General features: G+C 44.3%; 1 protein-coding gene across 5 annotated transcripts in view; it reads left to right on the top strand.

Annotated features, from left to right (window-relative positions):
* The window catches only part of TMEM108 (transmembrane protein 108), a 183,430-nt gene that overhangs the window by 141,367 nt on the left and 16,947 nt on the right, over window positions 1-25,116 (top strand). The window contains exon 1 of one of the 5 annotated variants that reach the window (XM_082193050.1): window positions 20,383-20,754. The exons of the other annotated variants lie outside the window; for them this stretch is intronic. Within the exon in view, the coding sequence (XP_082049176.1) occupies window positions 20,742-20,754 (13 nt within the window). The 5' untranslated portion in view covers window positions 20,383-20,741. Of the gene's footprint in view, window positions 1-20,382; window positions 20,755-25,116 lie in introns of those variants that run through there. 5 annotated transcript variants of the gene reach the window in all.

Below are 25,116 nucleotides of genomic sequence, written 5' to 3'. Positions count from 1 at the left end.
GATTGGAATGCTAAAGTAGGGAATCAAGAGATAAAAGGAACAACTGGCAAGTTTGGCCTTGGAGATCAAAACGAAGCAGGGCAAAGGCTAATAGAGTTCTGTCAAGAGAACAAGCTGGTCATCACAAACACGCTTTTCCAACAACACAAGAGACGACTCTACACATGGACATCCCCAGATGGGCAACATCGAAATCAGATTGATTATATTCTCTGCAGCCAAAGATGGAGAAGCTCTATACAGTCAGCAAAAACAAGACCTGGAGCTGACTGTGGCTCAGATCATCAGCTCCTTATAGCAAAATTCAAGCTTAAACTGAAGAAAGTAGGAAAAACCACTGGACAGGTAAGATACAATCTAAACCAAATCCCTTATGAATACACAGTGGAAGTGAGGAACAGGTTTAAGGATTTAGATTTGCTGGACAGAGTGCCTGAAGAACTATGGATGGAGGCTCGCAACATTATACAGGAGGCAGCAACTAAAACCATCCCAATGAAAAAGAAATGCAAGAAAGCAAAGTGGCTGTCCAACGAGGCCTTACAAATAGCGGAGGAGAGAAGGCAAGCAAAATGCGAGGGAGATAGTGAAAGATACAGGAAATTGAATGCAGATTTCCAAAGAACAGCAAGGAGAGACAAGAAGGCCTTCTTAAACGAGCAATGCAAAGAAATAGAGGAAAGCAACAGAATGGGAAGAACCAGAGATCTGTTCAAGAAAATCGGAAATATGAAAGGAACATTTCGTACAAAGATTACCATAATAAAGGACAAAAGTGGTAAAGATCTAACTGAAGCAGAAGACATCAAGAAGAGGTGGCAAGAATACACAGAGGAATTATACCAGAAAGATATGGATGTCTCGTACACCCCAGGTAGTGTGGTTGCTGACCTTGAGCCAGACATCCTGGAGAGTGAAGTCAAATGGGCCTTAGAAAGCACTGCAAATAACAAGGCCAGTGGAAGTGATGGTATTCCAGCTGAACTGTTTAAAATTTTAAAAGATGATGCTGTTAAGGTGCTACACTCAATATGCCAGCAAGTTTGGAAAACTCAGCAGTGGCCAGAGGATTGGAGAAGATCAGTCTACATTCCAATCCCAAAGAAAGGCAGTGCCAAAGAATGCTCCAACTACCGCACAATTTCACTCATTTCACATGCTAGCAAGGTTATGCTTAAAATTCTACAAGGAAGGCTCAAGCAGTATGTGGACCGAGAACTCCCAGAAGTGCAAGCTGGATTTAGAAGAGGCAGAGGAACCAGAGACCAAATTGCAAACATGCGCTGGATTATGGAGAAAGCCAGAGAGTTCCAGAAAGACATCTACTTCTGCTTCATTGACTATGCAAAAGCCTTTGACTGTGTTGACCACAGCGAACTATGGCAAGTTCTTAAAGAAATGGGAGTGCCTGATCACCTCATCTGTCTCCTGCGAAATCTCTATGTGGGACAAGAAGCTACAGTTAGAACTGGATATGGAACAACTGATTGGTTCCAAATTGGGAAAGGAGTACGGCAAGGCTGTATATTGTCTCCCTGCTTATTTAACTTATATGCAGAATTCATCATGCGAAAGGCTGGGCTGGATGAATCCCAAGCCGGAATTAAGATTGCCGGAAGAAATATCAACAACCTCAGATATGCAGATGACACAACCTTGATGGCAGAAAGTGAAGAGGAATTAAAGAACCTTTTAATGAGGGTGAAAGAGGAGAGCGCAAAATATGGTCTGAAGCTCAACATCAAAAAAACGAAGATCATGGCCACTGGGCCCATCAACTCCTGGCAAATAGATGGGGAAGAAATGGAGGCAGTGAGAGATTTTACTTTCTTGGGCTCCATGATCAGTGCAGATGGTGACAGCAGTCACGAAATTAAAAGACGCCTGCTCCTTGGGAGAAAGGCGATGGCAAACCTAGACAACATCTTAAAAAGCAGAGACATCACCTTGCCAACAAAGGTCCGTATAGTAAAAGCCATGGTTTTCCCAGTAGTGATGTATGGAAGTGAGAGCTGGACCATAAAGAAGGCTGATCACCGAAGAATTGATGCTTTTGAATTATGGTGCTGGAGGAGACTCTTGAGAGTCCCATGGACTGCAAGAAGATCAAACCTCTCCATTCTGAAGGAAATCAGCCCTGAGTGCTCACTGGAAGGACAGATCGTGAAGCTGAGGCTCCAATACTTTGGCCACCTCATGAGAAGAGAGGACTCCCTGGAAAAGACCCTGATGTTGGGAAAGATGGAGGGCACAAGGAGAAGGGGACGACAGAGAATGAGATGGTTGGATGGTGTTCTTGAAGCTACTAGCATGAGTTTGATCAAACTGCGGGAGGCAGTGGAGGACAGAAGTGCCTGGCGTGCTCTGGTCCATGGGGTCACGAAGAGTCGGACACGACTAAACGACTAAACAACAACAATGTGTTTCTATCAGGATCTAAGGCCTGCAGGCAACCTATAGATTTATTACCTCTGACATGTGTAAAATAGCCTTGTACTGCCTATCAGCCTTCCTTCAAACCAGAAGGCTACTTACTTCTTATGACACATTATATTACAGTCAGTGGATGGCTCTACATTTTACACTCAGGCTTGGATTTTACATATTAAAGGGCCACTTTTGACCTGGCTTTTAGCAGGGAGTGAAGCAGTTAAGGAAGTGGGGGGGGGGATGTCTGTTTATGAAACTGCTATCATTTTCTGCCTTAAAGATAAGCATGGGCCAATTCGCTTATCCTCAGTATACTACGTTAGCCATTATTTGCCTAGATGCTAAATAATACATCCAGATCAGATGTTGACTTTATAGATTTGATATATAGAAAAATATACTGAATGTGCAATCATGATGACTGTGTGTGATGCTAAAATGTACTGTTCTGCAAATTGCTGGAGGGTCAGATGCCCACATCCAGACACACATTCTCATGCGTTCCCATTTACTGTATTTTTTGCTCTATAAGACTCACTTTTTCCCTCCTAAAAAGTAAGGGGAAATGTGTGTGCATCTTATGGAGTGAATGCAGGCTGCACAGCTATCCCAGAAGCCAGAACAGCAAGAGGGATTGCTGCTTTCACTGCGTAGCGATCCCTCTTGCTGTTCTGGCTTCTGAGATTCAGAATATTTTTTTTCTTGTTTTCCTCCTCCAAAAACTAGGTGCGTTTTGTGGTCTGGTGCGTCTTATAGAGCGAAAAATACGGTACATCAGTTTCTTGCCAGCCAACTTTATTTATTTATGTGTTTGTTTGTTTGTTTGTTTGTTTGTTTGTTTGTATGATTGATTGCTTGAGATACGGATTTCTGTCCTGCCCTTCCAATGCTTACATGCCACCCAGGAGGGTTTACAACAGTTAAAACCAATTATAAAATACAATGACCATCATGCTAAGATAACAATAGGATAAGTGAAGAGAGGTTCAACAGATGAAGCAAAGGCATAAGATAGGAAATTATCTGCTCATTAAAACAGAGGTCTGCTGGAATAAAAAAAATGTTTTTACCATCCAGTGAGACACAGCAGGAGAAGAGGGCTGTCAATCAAGCATTTCAGGGCAAAGAACACAACCATTGGAAAAGGTCCTTGTCCCTATCAGCCAAGCCCCCATCTTAGTGGGACACCAAGAAGAGTATCTGCACCAGATATTAGGAGGCAGGGAGGATGATACAAGAAGTGGTCTGTAAGGTACTTAAGCTGTAAGGGTAGTTGGTAACACATTACGTTACGACCTGAAAGCGAGATGAGTGCCGCAACCCCATAGTCACCTTTGACTGGACTTAACCATCCAGGGTCCTTTACCTTTACCTTTTTTACTAGCCATGATGCCATGCTCTGCCTCCACAGTTGGAGGCAGCAATGCTTTCGAATACCAGTTGCTGGAAACCATGGGAGGAGAAGGTGCTCTGGTGTTTACCTTCTGCGGGCTGGTTGGTTGGCCACTGTGAGAACAGGATGCTGGACTATATGGGCCATTCGCCTGATGCAGTAGGCTGTTCTTATTTCAGATATTGTGCACAATTAGCATAAAATTATGCGGGGCCGGCCCTACCATTAAGCAGGTGGCAGATGGTTGGTGGAGTGGGTGGCAGTGAGGTGATGCGAGGACAGCTCGCTTCCTTAAGGATACTGCAGATCACCCGTGTTGAAAATAGTTTTGACTTCTTTTGTGCAATGGGGAGGGCATTGCCCTTCAACACGGGCAGCAAAATGTATTGGGCTGGCCTTGACACTATGGTTAGTCACCACTTGGTAAACAGCCCCTATAATCGTCCATAGTCAGCTGAGTGTATAACTGGTTTCCAGCTCATTGTTTAAGAAGACGTAACGTTAGGCCAACTTGCCTTCCACATGAGAACATGATCAAAAATGATCCCTGATTCCGTATGCGTTATAACACTTCTTTTAAAGTTCAGCTAATTTAAATCGATAGCTGGTTCTTATTATAGCATCTGGTATTTGAGAATATTGCTTACTGTAATCCAAAGTACCAATTGCAGCCAATTGTGTTTCATGCAAAAACACAACCCTGGTTCACCTAGGTCCATAAGCTACTTGACAAGTATAAAGCCTAAATGAGGTCCCTGTGATTCCTAAAACTGACGTGAGCAGAAACAGTGTACTTCATCCCTTTAGTGCATTTTTGAGAAGGGACTGAACATTTGGCACATGTTTACCAGTGCCAAACAACTGCATCCTTGTGGAATATGTAGCATTTTGCAATTAACCTCGAAGGCTGACCTCTTGAGAGGCTTAATGTGCTTCAGAGGCCCAGTCCTAATCAAGACTTCAGCATCCCATCATTCCGGGACCACAGTTCACCTACGTGGGTTATTTCTTTCTTTTAAGCATGATGAAAACTTGGATTTCCAACAAAATAGCCTGTCATGAATGCACACAAAGTCTATTCTCTCTCTCTCTCAAAAGAAAAAACCATTCATGCTGATTTTTAATAAAATAGCCTGAATGTTCTTTGTAAGAGGTTTCCTCTCTTACTGGCATCCACTTCGGCCTTCTCCTGGACTTGGATTCCCTTTGTTCCTCGTTTCTTTGGTATTCTACACTTCAAATGTTTCTAATGTTTTTATAATGGAATTATTCTGCCTCGCCCTGCAGGCTGTGGGGCTGTGTGCTTTCTAAATAATATTATATTTATTTTTAAATGAAAGTGCTGCCCACCCACTAAGAGCCTGCAGTGCTAAATCTCCTTTATTAATTTGTCTACCTACCTGCCATTATTCTTGTGCTGGCCCTATTAGCTTAAATGGGGGCTGCTGTGCTGCACCTGAGGGAGCAGCGGTCATAAATATGCATGCAGTCAGCCTGTCAGTGTTATACCTCTACCTGGGACTGCCATTGATGACTGCTTGGAAGCTTAAATTGACACACAGTTTTTGGCAGGGGTGGGAGCATATGTGCCAGCAATATCAGCATTAGCCTCCTGCTTTCGTGACAAAATGTAGGGTGCTTCTTTATTACCAAGACAGCTTCCGATAGCTTGAGCCCAACATTTCTGTTTATTTAGGGAATGTATACCCTGTCTTTTCCCTAAAGCAGTGCTCAAAATATAATATATAAGCAATCTCAAAAAACAAGCAATCAATAAAACAGTTGCAGGTAGAAAGGATAAAATCACATTGTATTATTATTATTATTATTATTATTATTATTATTATTATTATTACTTGTGACACACAGTAACCTAATGTGACTTACATTAAAAAAGGAGGGTGTACAGCGTGAGAAATATTAATGGCTGCATTCCACATGTTTGCTAGAGGAGATAATTGCACCACCCAAAGTAGACCAGAGAGGACTGAGCATGCTCAGTGGGTGTGGAATACTGACTGACCATTGAGGTGCAGGTGCAGATGGGCGAATCTGTCAATTTCATTTCTCTGTGTGTCTCATTTTTCCAGTCTTCAATTAATTTCTCTATGAATGGGTTTCCCCAGCCACTCTGGGCGGCTTCCAACAAAACACTAAAATACAATAACCTATTAAACATTAAAAGCTTCCCTAAACAGGGCTGCCTTCAGATGTATTCTAAAAGTTTAGTAGTTATTTTTCTCTTTGACATCTGGTGGGAGGGTGTTCCACAGGGCGGGTGCCATTACCGAGAAGGCCCTCTGCCTGGTTCCCTGTAACTTGGCTTCTCGCAGTGAGGGAACCGCCAGAAGGCCCTCAGCGCTGGACCTCAGTGTCCGGGCAGAACGATGGGGGTGGAGACACTCCTTCAGGTATATTGGACCGAGGCCATTTAGGGCTTTGAAGGTCAGCACCAACACTTTGAATTGTGCTCAGAAACGTACTGGGAGCCAGTGTAGGTCTTTCAAGACCGGTGTTATATGGTCTCGGCTGCCGCTCCCAGTCACCAGTCTAACTGCCACATTCTGGATTAGTTGTAGTTTCCAGGTCACCTTTAAAGGTAGCCCCACATAGAACGCATTGCAATAGTCCAAGCGAGAGATAACTAGAGCATGCACTACTCTGGCGAGACAGTCTGCAGGCAGGTAGGGTCTCAGCTTGCATACCAGATGGAGCTGATAAACAGCTGCCCTGGACACAGAACTGACCTGCATCTCCATGGACAGCTGTGAGTCCAGAATGACTCCCAGGCTGCACACCTGGTACTTCAGGGGCACAGTTACCCCATTCAGGACCAGCGAGTCCTCCACACCCACCTGCCTCCTGTCCCACAAAAACAGTACTTCTGTCTTGTCAGAATTCAACCTCAATCTGTTAACCGCCATCCATCCTCCATCCGCCTCATGACACTCACACAGGGCCTTCACCGCCTTCACTGGTTCTGATTTGAAAGAGAGGTAGAGCTGGGTATCATCTGCATACTGATGAACACCCAGCCCAAACCCCCTGATGATCTCTCCCAGCGGCTGCATGTAGATGTTGAAAAGCATGGGGGAAAGGACAGAACCCTGAGGCACCCCACAAGTGAGAGCCCAAGGGTCTGAACACTCATCCCCCACCACCACTTTCTGAACATGGCCCAGGAGGAAGGAGCGGAACCACTGTATGACAGTGCCCCCAGCTCCCAGCCCCTCAAGACGGTCCAGAAGGATGCTATGGTCGATGGTATCGAACGCCGCTGAGAGATCCAGCAGAACTAGGAAACAGCTCTCACCTTTGTCCCTAGCCTGCCGGAGATCATCAACCAGTGCGACCAAGGCGGTTTCAGTCCCATGATGAGGCCTGAATCCCGACTGGAAGGGATCCAAATGGTCCCCTTCTTCCAGGCGTGCCTGGAGTTGTTCAGCAACCACTCGCTCAATCACCTTGCCCAAGAATGGAAGATTTGAGACTGTTATTTTCACTTGCATATGCATTTTTTAATGCACACTTCCCGTAGTATATGCATATTATACAAATTGCGTGGCAGGAGGAACCTCATTGGAAAATCTGGAGAAATGCAAATTGCAAAGGATAGGCGTGTTTCAGTCCACATCTTGTTTCAGAATATGCAAATTGGGTAGGCTTGCCTTTCAATGAGAACTGAAGGGTGTGCAGAATGGAATAGAGTACAATATATGGAAAGGCAGTGTCCCTGGGTGGCTAGAATCAGGAGCCCTACACATTGCAACATTTGTTACAGCCCACATCTGTTTCATCTACAGTACAGTATATAGCTGAGGCTTATCTGCTTGCTTCATTTTGATTGGTAATTGGTAATTAAAAATGTGTTATTAATAGATTGCTGCTCACCTACCGAAACTCTATGGATAGAACAAATTAAAAAGCTACCCACGCTCACATGTCCAAAACAGAGTAATATACACATGGTCCAGTTTGGCTTTCAGCAACAGCCATGAAAGAGCACTTGTCTGTGCAACATCTTTTCCCCAGTTGCCTGGCTGATCTGCATGGCTAAGACATCTGTGGTCTGCTGCAAAATTCATGTGACATAATTATTATAATAACAATTGAGAGTATTTGGCTTGCTTGGGCCAAGAGTTTTCCTGTCAGTTTCAGCTACAGTCTGGACTGTGAGACTGACTGTAAGAGATAAGAGCTGCAGCGATGGCAAGAAGGTTTTGTTTGCTTGACAATTTGCTGTCAGAGATACAACCCTGACAAAGGAAAAGCTAATGCACCAAGAGTTTCTGAAAGCAGAGAAAATAAGTGTGTATGTATATGTATGTATATTGGAGCGGGTGGGGAGAGGGGAGATTCCACTCAGGGACAGATGGAACCTGATCCATGTGGTTTTGCAATTAATGAGAAAATAAATATGTCTTGCACCCATTATGATCTAAAAGCAATCAAATTAGAAAGAATCAACAAGCTCATAGGAAAGAGTGTTTGACTTGAGGTAGGCAGACTTGGATTCAAATCCTGATCACTGGGTGGCCTTTGGCGAATCACTTACTACCTCTCAGTCTAACCTACCACAGAAGGTGGTTGTGAAGATCAAGCAAAATAGCTCCATGTGGGTATGCAGCCTCAGGCTGGAATACAAATGTGATGGATAGATCTTCCTGCCATGGGGTAAGCTTACATCCTGGGGGCAGGGGGAGAGAGAGATTGTAATCAAGATACCCTCAAATCAGTGCATTTTGTTTTAAAGCAGCAGTGGTCAGCATGGTGGGGCAGAACCGCAGAGCTGCCCTCCCACCATAACTGTAGCTAACCTGGATGGGGCAGGGGTGAGGTTGGGTGGCAGTGAGGTCAGGACTGTGCAGATGCAGTAATGCCCTGGCTCACCTCAGGCTGCATCCACACCATGCATTTAAAGCACTATGATATCACGTTAACTGTCATGGCTTGCCCCAAAGAATTATGGGAACTGTAGTTCATTAAGAATGCTGAGAGGTGTTAGGAGACCCCTCCGAGCTACAATTCCCGAAGCAGTTCAACAACTGAGCCTTCTTCCCACATGTACATTCAAGCCTAGACATTTTGCTTTCAAATGATCCTTGGTCTTCTCTTTGTTAGCATAATAGCTGTTGGTCCATTTTGTGTGCATATATATATATAACAGACCTAACTTTTAAAATGTGTCTTATGCCGTGCTACTTTCATTATGCACTTGGTGCCCTCCAGACATTTTGGACTATACAGCCTCACTGGTGGAAGTTGTTGTCCAATACCGGAGGGCACCAGGTTGGTGAAGACTGGTTTAGATTCGCTTGGCAAGCCTGGTTATTAACTGATAATTTACACACACAAACTGTGAGGGTTAGACAACTGGCTGTTTGTTCTCCCTCCCCTTTTCTGTTTTACATTTTATTACCCTTGCTGATAAATATCTTGTGGCCAAGGTTACCTTGAGGAAATAGTCGTAAGGTCCATCTACGTGCTTCTGGCAGAGAAATTGGCAGCGAGCAAATGTTCATAGACAGCTCCCAGCAGGGATACTTTTTGAATAAAGGTACAATAAATAGCCTGTAACACCAGGCGCATGTTAGCTGGGAAAAGATAGCACTGCATTTTTGCACTGTTAAATGTTCTCCGTAGCCTAGCAAGGAAGCAATTGCAAAAGACACCCCTGATCCCTAACTTCCTCACTCCCTCCCTTCCACCCACAACTAGCACATATTTAAGAATACATTTGTGCTTGGTTCAGGGGTGGAGTCTGATGTGCAGGAGGGTCCAAAATGCAGGCAAGTGTTGTTTCATTACACACACACACACACACACACACACAGAGAGAGAGAGAGAGAGAGCGCAACAGTACATAGCGTAACACCCTGTTAATTAGGATCAGCCAATATACTAAGACACAGGCCTCATTCTCTGACTTCTCGTATACTGAACTGCCATAAACAATAGTAAAACGTAAAAGCCTCATTATAACTTCATGCACCTGCCAGAGCAAGGAGAGACCATTGGTTCTCCTGGTGCTCCAGCAGGCAATGCTATTGCCCCTCCTCCAAAAAGGGGCCTGGAGCTGCCTTCTTCCCCAGTTGTTGCCCCTCCATCAGTAGTTGCCAGAGGAGCAGCAAGGTCAGGGCAGCTCACCTGGCTTCCCAGTGTTACCAAGGGCAGGGGTGAGCAAGGGGCAAGGCCGCGGGGAGCTTGGCACAGTGAAGACGCAGCAGTGGAGCCAACCTGATGCCCCTACTGCTGTTTCCATGCTGTGCTGAATTCCCCACCGTCTTGCCCCTTCCCCTCTCAGTGATTGGCAGCAGTGCATGCTGTCGGGAAGCCCAGGGAGCAAAAATGCCCACCTGCCGCTAGTGCCCTCCGTTGGATCAGTGCATTTGAGCACAGTTCAGAGAAAGCTAAGCCCATTTAGGACTGGTTCCACATGAGCCTTTAAACCCTTTCACATCGCTCCCACCGCTCAATGGCTTGCAACCAAGGGGAAGGACTTGGTCTCTACTGAAAAGTGTAACTGCATCTCAGACCTGAATATGGGTCTTCTGCTGTTTCTGAGTTTTAATTTTTCAAGCGAACCAAATCTGGGAGCCTCTGGGGGAAATCATTCACTCACATGCTGCAGAATGTTTTCCGTTTTTCATACTGAAACTGCAAATGCTGTTACGCAGCCTTTGTCAGAGAGGTGAATAATTTTTAAAAACAGAGAGGGAAATGTGCTTGAAGTTTATTTGCCTGTTTTAGGAAAGCTACAGTGGAAAAATAGCTATCAACTTCACTTTTAGATTTGTGGGTGTAGCGTAAATTACCTCAGTTAAAATCTTTAAAGACAAGAAAGGGAAAGTGGCTGAGGCAATTCAGATTATATGAAACCTCCACCTGTTGGGCTTGATCTCTTGACTGCGATGATCGCACATGTGTCAACTGCTGTTGAGATCAGTGGGATGCGGCTGTGCTGCATTGATGTCCCTGGGGCATGAGCACGCTTCACTGTTTTGCTTGTGGCGCACAGTCCCGATATAACGATCGGATCTGGACACTTCAGTTCAGGCAAGGGGATGAATGGAGCACCTGCCTGACACGACTCCCCTATTTGTTTCAGTTCTTCACACACACCACTTTACGCTTGGTACATTTTGTGTAGTTAATTGGGGGGCGGGGGCAGGAATGCCGGCGTATCCACTCTGCAGCAGCAGTGTTAATTGCAATTGGTTCAAACCACTGAAATCCCCAGTTTATAATTTGTCATTAGGTTTGCTCCACTCTTAATTGCACAGCTCTTATTATTGCATAGTAATAATTCAGGGAGGCCTGTAACAAGGGTGGCATCAGTAGATCAATACAGAAATAAAGTCATTTTTGATTAATTGATTAATGGATGAAACAGTCCGTTGCAAATGGAGACATTAGTATCTTTTCCCTAAAATCAATAAAGCTTTTGAAGATTCCTTGGTGTTAACAGAGAATAAGAAGGGGGCGGGGGTCTCATTTGAAAGCAGAGCCAGACATTCAGAAGGATCTCACATTGCAGTCTCCTGGGGCCCTCTGAGTTTGCTCCAGAGGCTCAGTGAAATCTCATGCACATTTACCCCAAAGTAAATATCATTGTGCTCAACGTGTGAACAAACAGTGAATAAGCAGCCTGCCGACTGATCTCAGACCCCATTGAAATCAATAGGACAGGCTAACCATGATGTAACTTGAACCCCATCTCTTTCAACAGGAATTAAGCACAACTAACTTAGTCGGGATCTGACCCCAGATGTTTGCTTTGTGGCCAATGGTTGGCTGGGGATTCGCTGTGTTACGGTTAGTAGGAATGCTTGAGAGTGAAGCGGAAGATTGGGAAATGGTACTGCAGGGAGAGAGTGCAGCTTCTATCTCAGAAGGCTCATTAGGGAGGAAGGGCAGGATATGCATTCAAAAATAAATAAATTGTTGCTAATGAAATGTGGAACCTTTATTGCAGTTTTCTGTTTGATTTTTATTGCTAATGTTTTATCAGTATGCAGTTTTATCTTTATTGTAGTTTGTATTTGATTTTCGTTTGTAATGTTTTAATTTTGGTATTTTGTCATGTCCTATTCAGTGTTTTATAATAGGTTGTTAACTGCAGAAATAACTGTCAAGGAAATTCATCAGCATTTTATTTTGAATTTCTCCTAATGCACACATTGCATTTAATCTTGTGTAATAATGCACATTTTTGCAAAGCAATTCTCCCTGGTGTATTGTTATGTTATTTCCACAAATCTATACATTTTTATGCACACTTTACTCATTTCTGTGCACACTGCTTTGCTGGAGAAATGTGGATTTTGAAAGATGGCTGTGTTTTGGTTCATATGTTGTTTTGGAGGGTGCAAATTAGGTAGGTTCGCCTTTAAATGCAAACTGAATTGCATTTCTCCCTCATCCATTATCACAGAACAGTCTGCCCAAGAACCCATGGTTGACTTGGAGGCACCACTCAGTCATGCAATTGGTCACCTGCATCCTGAAGTGCTCCAGTCCCAGAAGGCTGTGCTACACATTTCTCTTGTACATGTAGCTGAGTCCTGAGTTCCTCATATTTATGAATCCCTCCTCTGATACCCATTTGGCTTTAGCTGTTTTTATTTCTAGTCCACAGGCAGCCTTTCAGAACTAAGAGAAGCAGAATGTTCCAAGTACATGGCTAATGTTTCCAGGATTTCAATGAAAAATCAATAGTGTGCAGCATGAGGGCAGTAAAAAAAACCAAGAGCGGGGAGCAAAGCAGCAAAAACGGGTTGTGCAAAGACACCTTGATGTTTTGTTTGGAGAGCATTCCATCATGGAAAGTTGTGGTTAACTGAAGGCTTGTGTTTTAATATTTTGTGGAGTTTTTGATGGCTTCCCCTGCAAATCAGTGCTAAACAAATTAACCAAACAAGATTTCAGATGATATATTCCTTATTGTAAAGCAGGGGTAGGGAACCTTTGACCTTCCAGATGTTGCTAAACTATAGCTCCCATCGGCTGTAGCAAGCATGGCCAATGGCCAGGGATGATGGAGTTGTGGTTCAGAAGCATCTGGAGGGGCAAAGCTTCCCCACACTGGTTGTAAAGGGTTGTGATATGGAGTAGAGCTGGAGTGGGAACTTTTCTCAGCCTGATGGTTGCATTCCCATCTGGAAAGCTTTCCAAGGGCCACATGCCAATAGCAGGACCAGAAGCAAAGGGGGGTAGAATAATTAAATAAACCTTTGTTTAATAGGCTGTGTTCCACCTACGCAAAAATACAAGGTTTCTGCACACTCACATCTTTCCATCCTCCATCTAGGCAAGCAAGGGGCACTCTCACAGTTCAAGGCAACATTAGACAGAAACATTTGAGGAGAGTGCAGATCACAGCCAGTGTGTGTTGTTGCCTTTGGAGGGGCCCAGTGAGAGTCCCAAGGGTTGTGATATAGAGGTATGGAGGGCTGCATTGGGCTTCCAAGCCTGATGTTTCCCATCCATGGAGTAGCCAATTTATCAAGTTCAAATGGCACATCAAGCTGTGGTTCATCTAAAAGAGAAGCAAAACCTTCCAAACTGGAGGAGGAAGGAAGAAGAATCAGAGTCCAATATAAGACTTCTTACCAATAAAACATAATTTATCTGGCTGCCTGACATGGTCACAATCTCTTGAGTTTGCATCGAGGGATTCTTTCAAGCTACATTATGTGGTATTATTGTTAATATCAGTAGTAGTAGTTGTAGTAATAGTATTTCCCTACTATTTCCCTGCATGTGGCGCTGTGGTCTAAACCACTGAGCTTCTTGGGCTTGCTAATCGGAAGGTCAGTGGTTTGATTCCATGCGATGGGATGAGCTCCCGTTGCTCTGTCCCAGCTTCTTCCAACCTAGCAGTTCGGAAGCACACCAGTGCAAGTTGATAAATAGGTATTGCTGTGGCAGGAAGGTAAACGGTGTTTCCGTGTGCTCTGGCTTCCGTCATGGTGTCGCGTTGTGCCAGAAGCGGTTTAGTCATGCTGGCCACATGACCTGGAAAGCTGTCTGTGGACAAACACCAGTTCCCTCGGCCTGAAAGTGAGATGAGCGCCACAACCCCATAGTCACCTTTGACTGGACTTAACCGTCCAGGGGTCATTTACCTTTACCTTAATAGTATTTATTAAATTTGTATACCACTCTCTGTCTGAAGATCACAGGGCAGTTCACAACATAAAACATTATAGAAACAAATGCATTCTTCAATACTGAAAACTAAGTTTCAGTGTTAGTCTCTTTTTTGTTTTATGACTTATAGTTCAGAAGATTGTGTATCCTACATATTCATTTTGTAAGCCAGATTGATTTGTTACTGCTCTGCAGCATTTCTCCATAATACAATGGTCCCTGAGATGGCAGTAAAATAGTTGGGTGGAATCCAGTGAGTGCCCTTGCACTCAGGGAAGAGCTTCTGATTTCTCAGAAGGACCCAGCAATAAAAGAAAAGGGGAGGCAATTTTGGGGTAAGTGTCATAGCTCAGTGGCAGAGCACTTGTCCTGCTTACTGAAGGTCCCAGGTTCAACTTCAGGTAGGAAGATGTCCCCTGTCTGAAATCACTGCTAGTCATTGTAGACAATACTGGGTTTGATGGAGCAATAGTCGAATTCAATATAAGACATCTTCCTCTGTTCTCTCCCCTTGTAGCATCTACCCCCTTCCCCTGAAAATCAGCTCCAGAGAATGGTTGGATCCTCCAGAATAGGGTGGGAGGGGATGTGCAGGAGAGGTTAGGTAGAAGAAGGAATGGGCAAAAAAGCTTTTCCTCTCCTCTTCCATTAGCAGATGCTATAAATGAATCAATAGCCCTTCAAATCCATCCAATTATTTTTTTTTAAAAAAAGTTTAATACAAAATAGAGCATCTAGAAAATAAAAATCTCCACAGATTTCAGCTCAAGTTAAGCAAATGTATTTATCACCTACTGAAATCTGTTAGAATTAAAAGTGCTTAAGTTTGACTGGATCGTGCCCTTAGCATCTCCTAGCTAATGAATATTCACACAAGGCACTCTGGTATCTAAAGGAAATGTGCTGTGGTAGTGAAGGACAGTTAAACGAATTACAAAAAGAGAATTCATTTCTCACTGGAAACATAAACCACCAGTCAAACAGAATATATTGCCAAATAAATCACAGCTTGGTTGCATATTGAATCAAGAATTTTTGGTTTATCAGCCACATGGAATCAGCAGAGCAGATATTGTGGAGGTACTTCAGATGCTATTTCAGTATTCTCAGCCCTCAACTACCAAATCTAATTAATCAAGTAATGGATCATAAAGGTTCTCTATTAAAATGCCAAGCGCTTTAGCCCTCATTAGCAGAAGCAGTTCCAGTGTTCTCTCTGAGGTTGCTCTATGTAAAAGCACACAATTTACTGCGTCAGCTTAGGCAATCCGTTATTCTAGTTCAGTATCTGTCTTCAGAGGAAGGCAAAAATCTATCTGTTCCTTTACCACTTGTGTTGTCCTTTTTATCAAGTGGGAGAGGAATAACTTATGATACCTGTAGTGATCATCTGACCTTCAGAAGAATGAGATGTGATCGCCCCTGTATTAGTAACACCTGCAGTGACACATACTATTAGGAGGCCAAATTATCAAGTCCCTTTTCAAATGCTGCTGTAGCATGTTGCCTTTGTGATTTCTCTCCTCTATGAATGCTGCTCCAGTGAATTTCTTCCTTTAGGTGAAAGTCTTCAGGAGATATAAAATCACTGAGGCCCAGGCAATGAGTAGGCTCTTGTAGAAGTTCCGCAATTCTACCCTGGTGTCCATGTGTCCCTTGTGACAAAGGACAGTCCTCTATTTGAGGTGCTCTCCAATCCAAATCTGGTTTAAAGAGAAAGACTCATACGATGGGGCCCAGAATTTGCCCATCTGTGGTTAGCACCTAGACAACAGACTGAGCGGGTGCACACAGGTTTCTTGCGGGCTCACAAGATTGGCTGGGCAGGCTAGAAGGAAAATTAACCAGCAAGCAAACATCCTAATCTGGAGGGGGAAAACTTTATCCTAAAAGATCAAATTTCCTTAGGGAGACATTGGAAGACTCTCTCTCTGTGTGTGTGTGTGTGTGTGTGTGTGTGTGTGTGTACACACATGCACACATGGGACCCCTCTAGACTGGATATTTTTGCAAGTGTCTTGTCTACACCTTGTCACCAGTCACATATACACCGTACATTGAAAGCACACTTATAAAGCTTTATCAGTCATAGCATCTGCCAAAGTATCCTTGGAACTGTAGTCCCACACCATTCCTAGTTCCCCTAGGAGCTGGGGTAGGGTGTGTGGCCTCAAGGATCTTGGAAGACCTCATTCAGGCCCTGGAACTGACGTTTCCCACCCCTGATTCACACATTTCAGATGCATGTAAACAGTCATATTTGGATGTCCGAAATGGTAAAGATAAGGCAACCAAACCCACTTTTACTTTCTCTTTGATTCTTTCCTACCCTTATACTGCCACTACTTTCGACATTCTGAGTCAGCCTTTGTGACATAAAACAAAACCCTTCACCCAGTAGGGTCCTGTGCAAGCTGTACTTCATGCTGGGGCGCCATTATGCCATTGCCACGATTCCTCCGAAATGCCTTAGAGCGTTAACTGTGATGCACTCAACAGCCAAAGGCCACACTGTCAGGTAAATAGCAACAGCAAATCTAAGTGGTGGTAGAAGAAAAAAACAGCTGCACATCTATTCTATCTCCCTTGGCAACAGCATCCTGACAACCGAAATGCTGCCATGTAATGGCTAAAAAGGAGAATGGGTTTTATAGAGTAGAAAACTAGAAAGGGCAGGTGTTATTTGAACAAAGAAGTGCTAGGGATGATTCACTCAGAGAGGAATGGGGGAGAAGTCCAATTCGGTTCATATTTAAAGGTGAATATACCTAGTGTGCATATTCCAAAAGAATATGTGAACCAAAGCACAAGATTTACACCTCTGAATTTTGCAATGCAGCTCTTGAGATACGTGTGCAAAACTGGATATATTAGTGAAAATAACGCCAAAAATGTGTATATTGGGAGAAATTCACATTAAAAAACTGCTGAATTATCATTAAGACGTTTTTTAAATGCAAACTGATGCGGAAATGTGGAGAACTGAACTTTAGACTGGAAAAATGAGAACCTCAGAGAAACCAGAAATGACATACCCATTTCCCCCCTATTCACGCACAAATGTGCATCACTCGGATGCCCTTTCACCCTGTGCATGTGCATATTTCCATCAAATGTGGATATTTTTGCCTCTGAATAGCCGCATTGCAGCTATGACTAGCCTTGCTCAGTTTGGAATATTCTTACGGAATCGTCATAAAAATTGGCATTACAGTGGTGCCCCGCAAGACGAAATTAATTCGTTCCGCAACTTTTGTCGTCTAGCGAATTTTTCGTCTTGCGAATCACGAAATCCCATAGGAATGCATTGAAAATCAATTAATGCGTTCCTATGGTCAAAAAAAGTCCAAACAAAGCCAAATTTGGTACAACAAGAGTTTATTAACTGCTCTTTAAAGTCACACATACTGTAAAGAGCAGTTCAAAAATTGAAGGGAAAATAAATTAACTTTATAAACAAAACATCTTGCGAAGCAAGCCCATAGGTGAAATTCGTCTTGCGAGGCAAATCGAAAACGGAAAAACCTTTCGTCTAGCGAGTTTTTTGTCTTGCGAGGCATTCGTCTTGCGAGGTACCACTGTAATAAAGTACTTGTGTATTCAGAGCACTTTGCACATGTGTCTGGTTTCCTGAACTGGTGCCCTCCAGATGTTTTGGACTGCAGTTCCCATCAGCAGCCAGCTTGACCAGTGGCCAGGGATTATAGTTCAAAGCCTCTGGAAGACACCAGGGTGGAGGAGGATGATCTATGTAATCCTCCTAACAGTGCTATAAGGTAGGCAAGATTCATTATCCACCAAACACAGGAGAGGCCTGAGGCTAAAAGGCAGTGGATTCCTAGTACAGGGGTGGAGAACTACAGCTCCCATATCCCTGGGGACTATACAAGAACTACAGCTCCCACCATTCCAGGTCATTAGCTGTGCAAGTTGGGGCTGGTGGGAGTTGGAGCCCAACAATATTTAGATGGCCAGAGGCCACTATCTGTTCTAGTGGAAGTGAGAGTTGAATTGGAGAATTAAAACCCACACCAACTCTTTCTACACCAGGCTTGCACCTTTACAGGTTGTGTCTCAGGTGTCCATCATACATGTATATAGAAAATTACACCATAGACAAGGTCGTCAAGACATTGCTTTTCTCCGTTTACTTCACTGTCCTTTTCCCTTAGCCCCATTGCAACCAGATGTCTTAATTTTCTAGTGAAGTAAGGGGGAGTAAGGGGGTGGTGGTTCTTGAGTCATTAAGGCTAATGAGGAATGACTGGGGCACTTGCTCCAGCCATATAATTGGCCAGAGCTTTCTCAGTAGGAAGTTTCACAACTTCTCTCATTTGACAATGTTTTCTTAGGCTTCCGGGCTTCTCTTGCCTTCACCTCCTTCCCCAGTTTCGAAGGAGGGTATATGCTGCTCTTATTTTAACAAAATGTGCGGGGGCGGAGCTTAATACTCAGCTTCCACAGATATAGGCAGCCTACCTTGGCCCTGATCCATTACGCCATACAAATACATCACAGTGTTAAGACCATTGCATTACATCCATTACATTCCTGCCTTAATCCCATTGATCTCTATAGGATTAAACCTGTAATGATTACAGATTTAAAACCACAGAAATCAATGGGATTAAGGCTGTAATCCACTGTGCATTTACCTGTGAATAAGACCTGTTGAATGCAATGCAGTTTACTTCTGAGTAGACATACGAAGGATTACACCAGGTGTCAGCAACCTAAGGCCCATGGGCCGGAAGCAGCCCACGGAGGCTGTATAACTGGCCCCCGAGCCGCCCCCAAACCGAACCGCCCACTTGGTGAGTCCCGCATGCTGCATTAAACTGGCACAGCGTGACACGGGGACTCTCTTCCACGGCTCTGGAAATTGCTTCTGCGCATGTCCAGATGCCGGTAATCGCGTCTGCTCGTGTCCGTGGTGCCGGAAATTGCTTCTGTGCAGGCATGATTTTCAGCATCTGGGCATGCACAGGCGCAATTTCCAGGAATTGGTCTGACCCACGGAGGATGTCCGTGGGAGTGATCTGGCCCATGCCTGATAATCCTTGCTGACCCCTGGATTATACTGTATATGCGCCTGACTCGGCCAATCCTATATATGTCTCCTTGGGAGGTTAGTAGCTAAAGGAATGCAACCTGACGCTACTTTTGTCGATTTCCCTACACTCCTTGGTCTCTTAATTAGTCTGTACGCAACTGGGTAATTATCAGATTCAACTTCTAATTCCTCAAGTATTGATCTAACAGCATGAAAATTTCAAAACTATACAAAACATGAGATACCTTCAGAGAATCAAAATTGCATATTGGAATATTCTTTCTTGCCCAGTGCACATGATCAGTTCAGAAGAGGGGGTGCCCACTTAGCAGTTCCACTGCCCACAGAAGTTTGAGGGGTTGCCCCAGGAGAACGTGTTCTCTGTGTCAACCCCCATGTTACAGAATTCCCTTCCCAGAGATATGTTTGGTACCTTCACTATTGAGTTTCCATTGGAGAAATAGTTTTTTAGAACTCGCCCTATTCTTGTGACTATAATTTGCTTTCTACCATTTTAATATTGTATGTTTAATTTACTGGAACCTATCCTCGGACCACATGGTGAGGGGTGGTTAAAATTTGAATTCATCATCATCTCTTCACACACTAAATATCTGGTTTATTTTTACTGAAGAAATAACACAGAAGGAGAATGAGAGGGGTCACTTATGTTGATCAGATGGTTATATAATTTAAAATACCAAGTTATATATTTAAAAATACCAAGGAGCTCCAGGAATATACATGGCCAGTGATCAAGGATGGGACCTAAAGGCTAACAACATCTAGACAACCACTGCTTCCCCATCCCTGACCTCCACCAGTGTTCTTCAAACCTTGGGTCTCCAGATGTTGTTGGACTGCAACTCCTGCCATCCTAGTAGCTTATCTAATGGTCAAGGATGACAGGAATTGTAGTCTAACAGCATTGAGAACCCAAGGTGGGAGATAACTGGACTGACTACACCATCACTGAGAATAATACTCTCTAGGATATAGGTTGATTCCACACAATCCTCAAAGCAGAGTGTTGGAACATTCTTCACTATGAAGGAAATACTGTTCAGGATTGGAACCAGAGAGAGAAAGAGCATGTCAGAAGGCAATTCAGATTTCCCTTTTTAAAAAGAAGAACAACGCAGATTTCAAATATCTAAAGAGAACAGGTCTAGAAAACAATCTCTCAGTGTGTAAAATCCAGCTGTGTGTATAGCCAAATTACATGTCAGAGTATGAGCAGTATTCCACCTTAAAATAGGAAATTAGTCCAAGCCATCAGGATGTGCCACTGAGAGGCTAATGCTTCCTTCCCAGCAAACCAGAGCAGTCAGGGGATCTTTTGTGTAGCAGCATCTGAGTCTGGCGCTGCAAGTGTGTATGTCGGAGTGGAAAAAACCCAAGCTGGAATACAAAGCAGCTCAGCAGGGGAGCAAATAAGGCTCAGTAACTAATAAGCCTTCCTTGCCTTTTGCAAAAGTATTGCACAAAGGAGCAGGCACTAAGCCTCACATTCCTGCAAGACACGCCTGCGTACTGTGTGCCTGTCGTCTTTGCTCCCAAGCCATCCCAGCATTAGCAGCAAAACTCTCCTCCAGCGAAGTAGTGGCTTAGCAGGCACAAGCCACTTCCTTTATTTATTTTTTAATTACTAAAATATGAAGCTTCCTAGCCTACATGATGTGAGTAGGTGAGAATGTCTGCTGACAAGTCCAAATGATATTTTCAGGTGAGTAATTTTATTACCTAGCGCAATCTGATCAGTCTCATCTCACTTTTCCCCTATTTGACCTCCTCCGTTCAGTAATTACAAGGCGATTTAATTCCCCGTGATCGTTTTCTGAAGGGTCAGCTACTCAGTTGTCTGAATGTTTTTCTCAATAGGCGTTTCTGAACCCTCTGTTATTTCCACAGAATCTTGCTTTCTTTCAGCTTACCGTGAGAATGAATGGGGAGACCGCCTGCCTGCCTCTTCATGTTAATGTTCTGTTTGTAATCTCTATTGTTCCTATTGCTTGACAGTCTGAGAGGGAACTGAATTTCTTGATTTATGAACTGACTCGCCTTAAAGCTTGGCTAAAAATTCACCTTCTTAGCAACAGGGCTGATGGCTCCTCCAATGGGTTTAATTGTTGAAAGAGCTGGACCCTCGGTTGCTTTGTCAAGAGAGTGCTGTGCTTGAGCTGAATAGTGCTGGTTTCCTATGATAAGCTGTATATATTTTGGAAATATTTTGATTTCCCATACTTTTGAGCAAGCAAGATTTTGTTCATGCTGTAGGGTGAATGGCTTTCTTTTGTCCTCTGCCCCCCGCCCCAGCTAGCCCCCTCTCCGTTTACCTGTTACTATGAGATGGGCTTTATCAGACTTGATCAGCCCAATCCCTAGGTATGTCTACTCAGAAACAAAGTCGTTTATTCCCAGGGTTGCAGCCATTTGAATCAATGGTGATTATTTTGAGTACTAACCCTGTCTGTGTGTTTTTGTACTTGTTATATGGAATTGGCATTGCTTATGTTGTGAACTGCCCGGAGGAGCATAAGATATAAATGAAGATCATGGCTATCGCATTCCCAGATTGACACCTATGAAATATTAACTGGGATGTGCCCATTCTTGGTAGAAGTGCTGGGTCTAGGCAGGGCTCTGGGAGGACAAATAACTTTTCTTCTTAGTATGTCATTAGCTGAGAAATACACATTGGTGCTTTGTCAGGGAACTCCTGTCTGAAGGCTGGCCAACCTGGGGCCCTCTAGATCTTCTTGTTGGGCTGCAACTCGCATCAGACCCATCCAGTGTGTCCAGAGATCAGGAATGATGGGAACTGTTGTCCAACAAGCTCTGAAGGGCCCCAGGTTGTCCATTAGGTTGTTGAAATAGTCCCAAGTGAAAATCTCCAGAATTACATCAGGGGTATTTATGGGAACCCACTGATTTTGAAAGGTTTTGTTTGCTTAGGTAATTTTCACATATGGTTCATTTCAGACCAAAGGCGCCCCATATCAACATCAGGCGGCAAGGCTGCACCCCATGCACTGTATCACCTCAGAAGCAAACATGTAGATTGGTCCCAAAACCAAACAATGGGATTGTTTGTTCACAAGGTCTAGAAGGATCTCTTGCAAATGGCACTGAAGGAAGATGTCTAAAATTGCACTCAGTGCACTCCTGGCACAATCCTGTCTATGTCTACCCAGAAGTAAATCCTGTTAGGTTCAGTGGGGCTTACTTCAAGGTGAGACAGCATTTAGGCAAGGTTGGGGAACCTCAGGCCCAGAGGATAAATGGGACTCTCCTCCTGAGTTACACCCCCTCTTCCCAGGCCACACTCAACAGAGCTACTTTACACCCTCCATGAGTGTTTTTGGCTTCGCTGGAATATGTCCTTGAATCTGGATGATGCCTCTTGCCTGCCTGCTGCCTGGATGGTGGAGAGCAGGATCTGAGCGCATGCAAAGCCAGTCTACAGTACAAAGACAAAAAATTTATTTGCTCCAGGCAGGTAGCTTTTCTTCCCTAATTGAATGCCACGGGTGAGGTATGTGAGCACAAAAAAGATCTGCTCTTGACTTCCCAGAGCAACAATGCTTTTGAAGCCCCACTGATCAAGGAGGCTGTGTTTATCCTGTCATCGTCATGTCTGAGATCAGAGGATGAGACTGAGGTGGGTGGGGGTTGAAGAGACTCTTGGCTTTGGAATGCAAGGCTGAACTCTTTGTGCATAAATTCACCGTGGAAAAATGCCCGCACAAGCAGTAAATGTTTCCAATGGGTTTTTGACAATTCGGACTCGGTCCAAAGTCATAGGACTCGTTGGGAAGTGCCCAAGTACTTTGATATAGAACTGAAACAAAAGCAGACAAAAGCCCTCTACTTGACAAGTCAACCTGATGCTATGAACTTTCATAACCTCCCATATAAACTCATGCTGCTGCCTGGCTGGGGAGTGTTAATAAACTTGTGAGGACTTTTTGTTAGTGGCTGCACACAGCCAGCATCAATCTAAATCAACCAGCCTTAAGGAACACTCTAAACATGATCATAGGACTGGCTCTATCATTGGACAAGAGGGTGCCAGCTCTCAGATAATTTTTACCGTCAAGAAATTTAATGTATTGTGGTAGTATCTTTACTGCAAAGGAGGAGGGACACTTGTGGGTTTTTCCTGCTTCAAGTACCAAAATATAGCCAGCCTTAGGTACTATGTACCTTAATTGGGAGGAGGATGTTATCTACTGCTGTCTTAGGCACCAAAAATATTTTGGGCCAGCCATGGTAGAAATGTTTATTTGCCCCATTCCTGCATAAATCGTGTGTGTGTGTTAAAAATTAAACATAAAAGGGAGATGCAGGTAATTGTCCCCCTTCCCAACTTTACTTTGCAATGGTCCATTATTCAGTTGGGGGGGGAGTTTTTCTCTCCCTCACACACACCTTTGGGTGTTAAAAGCACACCCCTAGGTGCTTCATCCATAAAACTGAGAAGAACCTTGGCTGCAATATTCAGTCTTAGCAAGGCCCTAAAATCAGGGCGTGGGTGTGGGCAAGGGGGCTGTGGCCCCGGGCACGCAATTTTGAGGGGGCACAAACAAGGTGCCCCCACAAAGGCCTGGCTTTTGCAGGGATCCCCATCCCACCCAGGCACATCCTGGCAGGGCTCATCCCCAGTTCCCCATCCTTCCCTGCCTGCTGCTGAGCGCTGTCTCTGGGCCCTGGAGCCCAGCCTGGCCTTCCCACCGCATCCCTGGCTGAATGGCCAGCGCTTGCTCACTTGACATGCTCCCCAGACAGTGAGCGGGCTAGGATGAAGGTGGGCAAGGGGCGACTCCCAGCCCTGCCCTCCTCTCCACAGGTTTCACCTGCCAAGGGCCACATCGGCTAGCTAACCCCCCCCCCCCCGTAAGTGGCATAGTGTGGCGCCACTTGGCTTTATAGGGGGCGCTCTGGCAGTGTCAGCATCGAGGGCTGGGCTGGCGCAGGGGTTCTGTTCACCCTCCGCGCCCTGGTCGTCGGCAAACCACGCTATGCTGCTGCCAAAATACACTTTTTAGCTTATAAGAAGAAATATTTTAAACTAGGGACTCTCAAATCCCATCAACCTCTGCCTGCATGGCCAAGAATCAGGAACGCTGGGTGTTTGACTCCAGCAACATCCAAGTCAGATTGCCCACACCTGTTCTAAGGAAATGAGCTTGCATTGACTCCCCTTCTGTGACAGTGAACTCGTCTTTGATTATGGCTGGTGACACAGGAGATCTGGAATAGCATTGCTGAGGAGCAGTTGCAAGATTTGCTCCAGTACCAAGCAAATGGTGAGGAGCTTTCATGTAGGCCCAGTAGTGGGGGTTGGCAGATGAAGCTTTGGATTCTGGAAGGATGGGCAGAACCATGGAAGACTGGAAAATCCCCCCTCCCCGCCCCTTTGTTCCCCTGAGTTGGAAAAGGTTCATGGCAGAGTGCAGTTCCCAACATTGTTGGCAGACCTTTGGGTTTTTTGTTGATGCCACAGTATTAAAACAAATGAAGGCTGCACACACACTATACCTTTAAAGTGCATGTGAAGCACATTTTCCCCTCAAAGAATTTTGGGCCCTATAGTTTACCTCTCCCAGAGTTACAATTTCCAGCAGCCCTCAACAAATTAGTGCTCAGAACTCTTTGAGGGAAACCATGTGTTTTGAATGTACTTTAAAGGCATTGCGTGTACACAGTTTTAGGGAAATGGTTCGTTGTACTTCTAAGTAAATAAACATCAATGCATTGATGTGGGAAATACAGATGTCCTCCTGGTGCTTCCATTGTCTGGAAGGTGTGATATCTGGAATATAAGAGTAAACAACCCATTGAGATAAGTAATCAAACAGTGCTTCTCAGATTCTGTTCTTAATTTCCCTGTGCTTATTCATACCAGGCCTTCTCTTTCAATAATATGCAAGGGATGAATATTCTCTGAAGTACAAGTTTGAAGCTTCTGTGAGATCAGGTTGGACAGCTGCCCCCCCCCCTTAAGCCCTCATAACTGTGGAGGAGCTGCTGTGTTGTATTAGACCAGTGATCTGAAGAGAAATGTGTCCTAAAATGACCTTGAGTC

This window comes from Podarcis vaucheri (genome assembly GCF_965113315.1).
Source record: "Podarcis vaucheri genome assembly, chromosome: 12".
NCBI classification, from domain to species: Eukaryota; Metazoa; Chordata; class Lepidosauria; order Squamata; family Lacertidae; genus Podarcis; species Podarcis vaucheri.
Note: the sequence above shows the minus strand (reverse complement) of the source record. Positions and strands in the feature narration are given on the sequence as shown.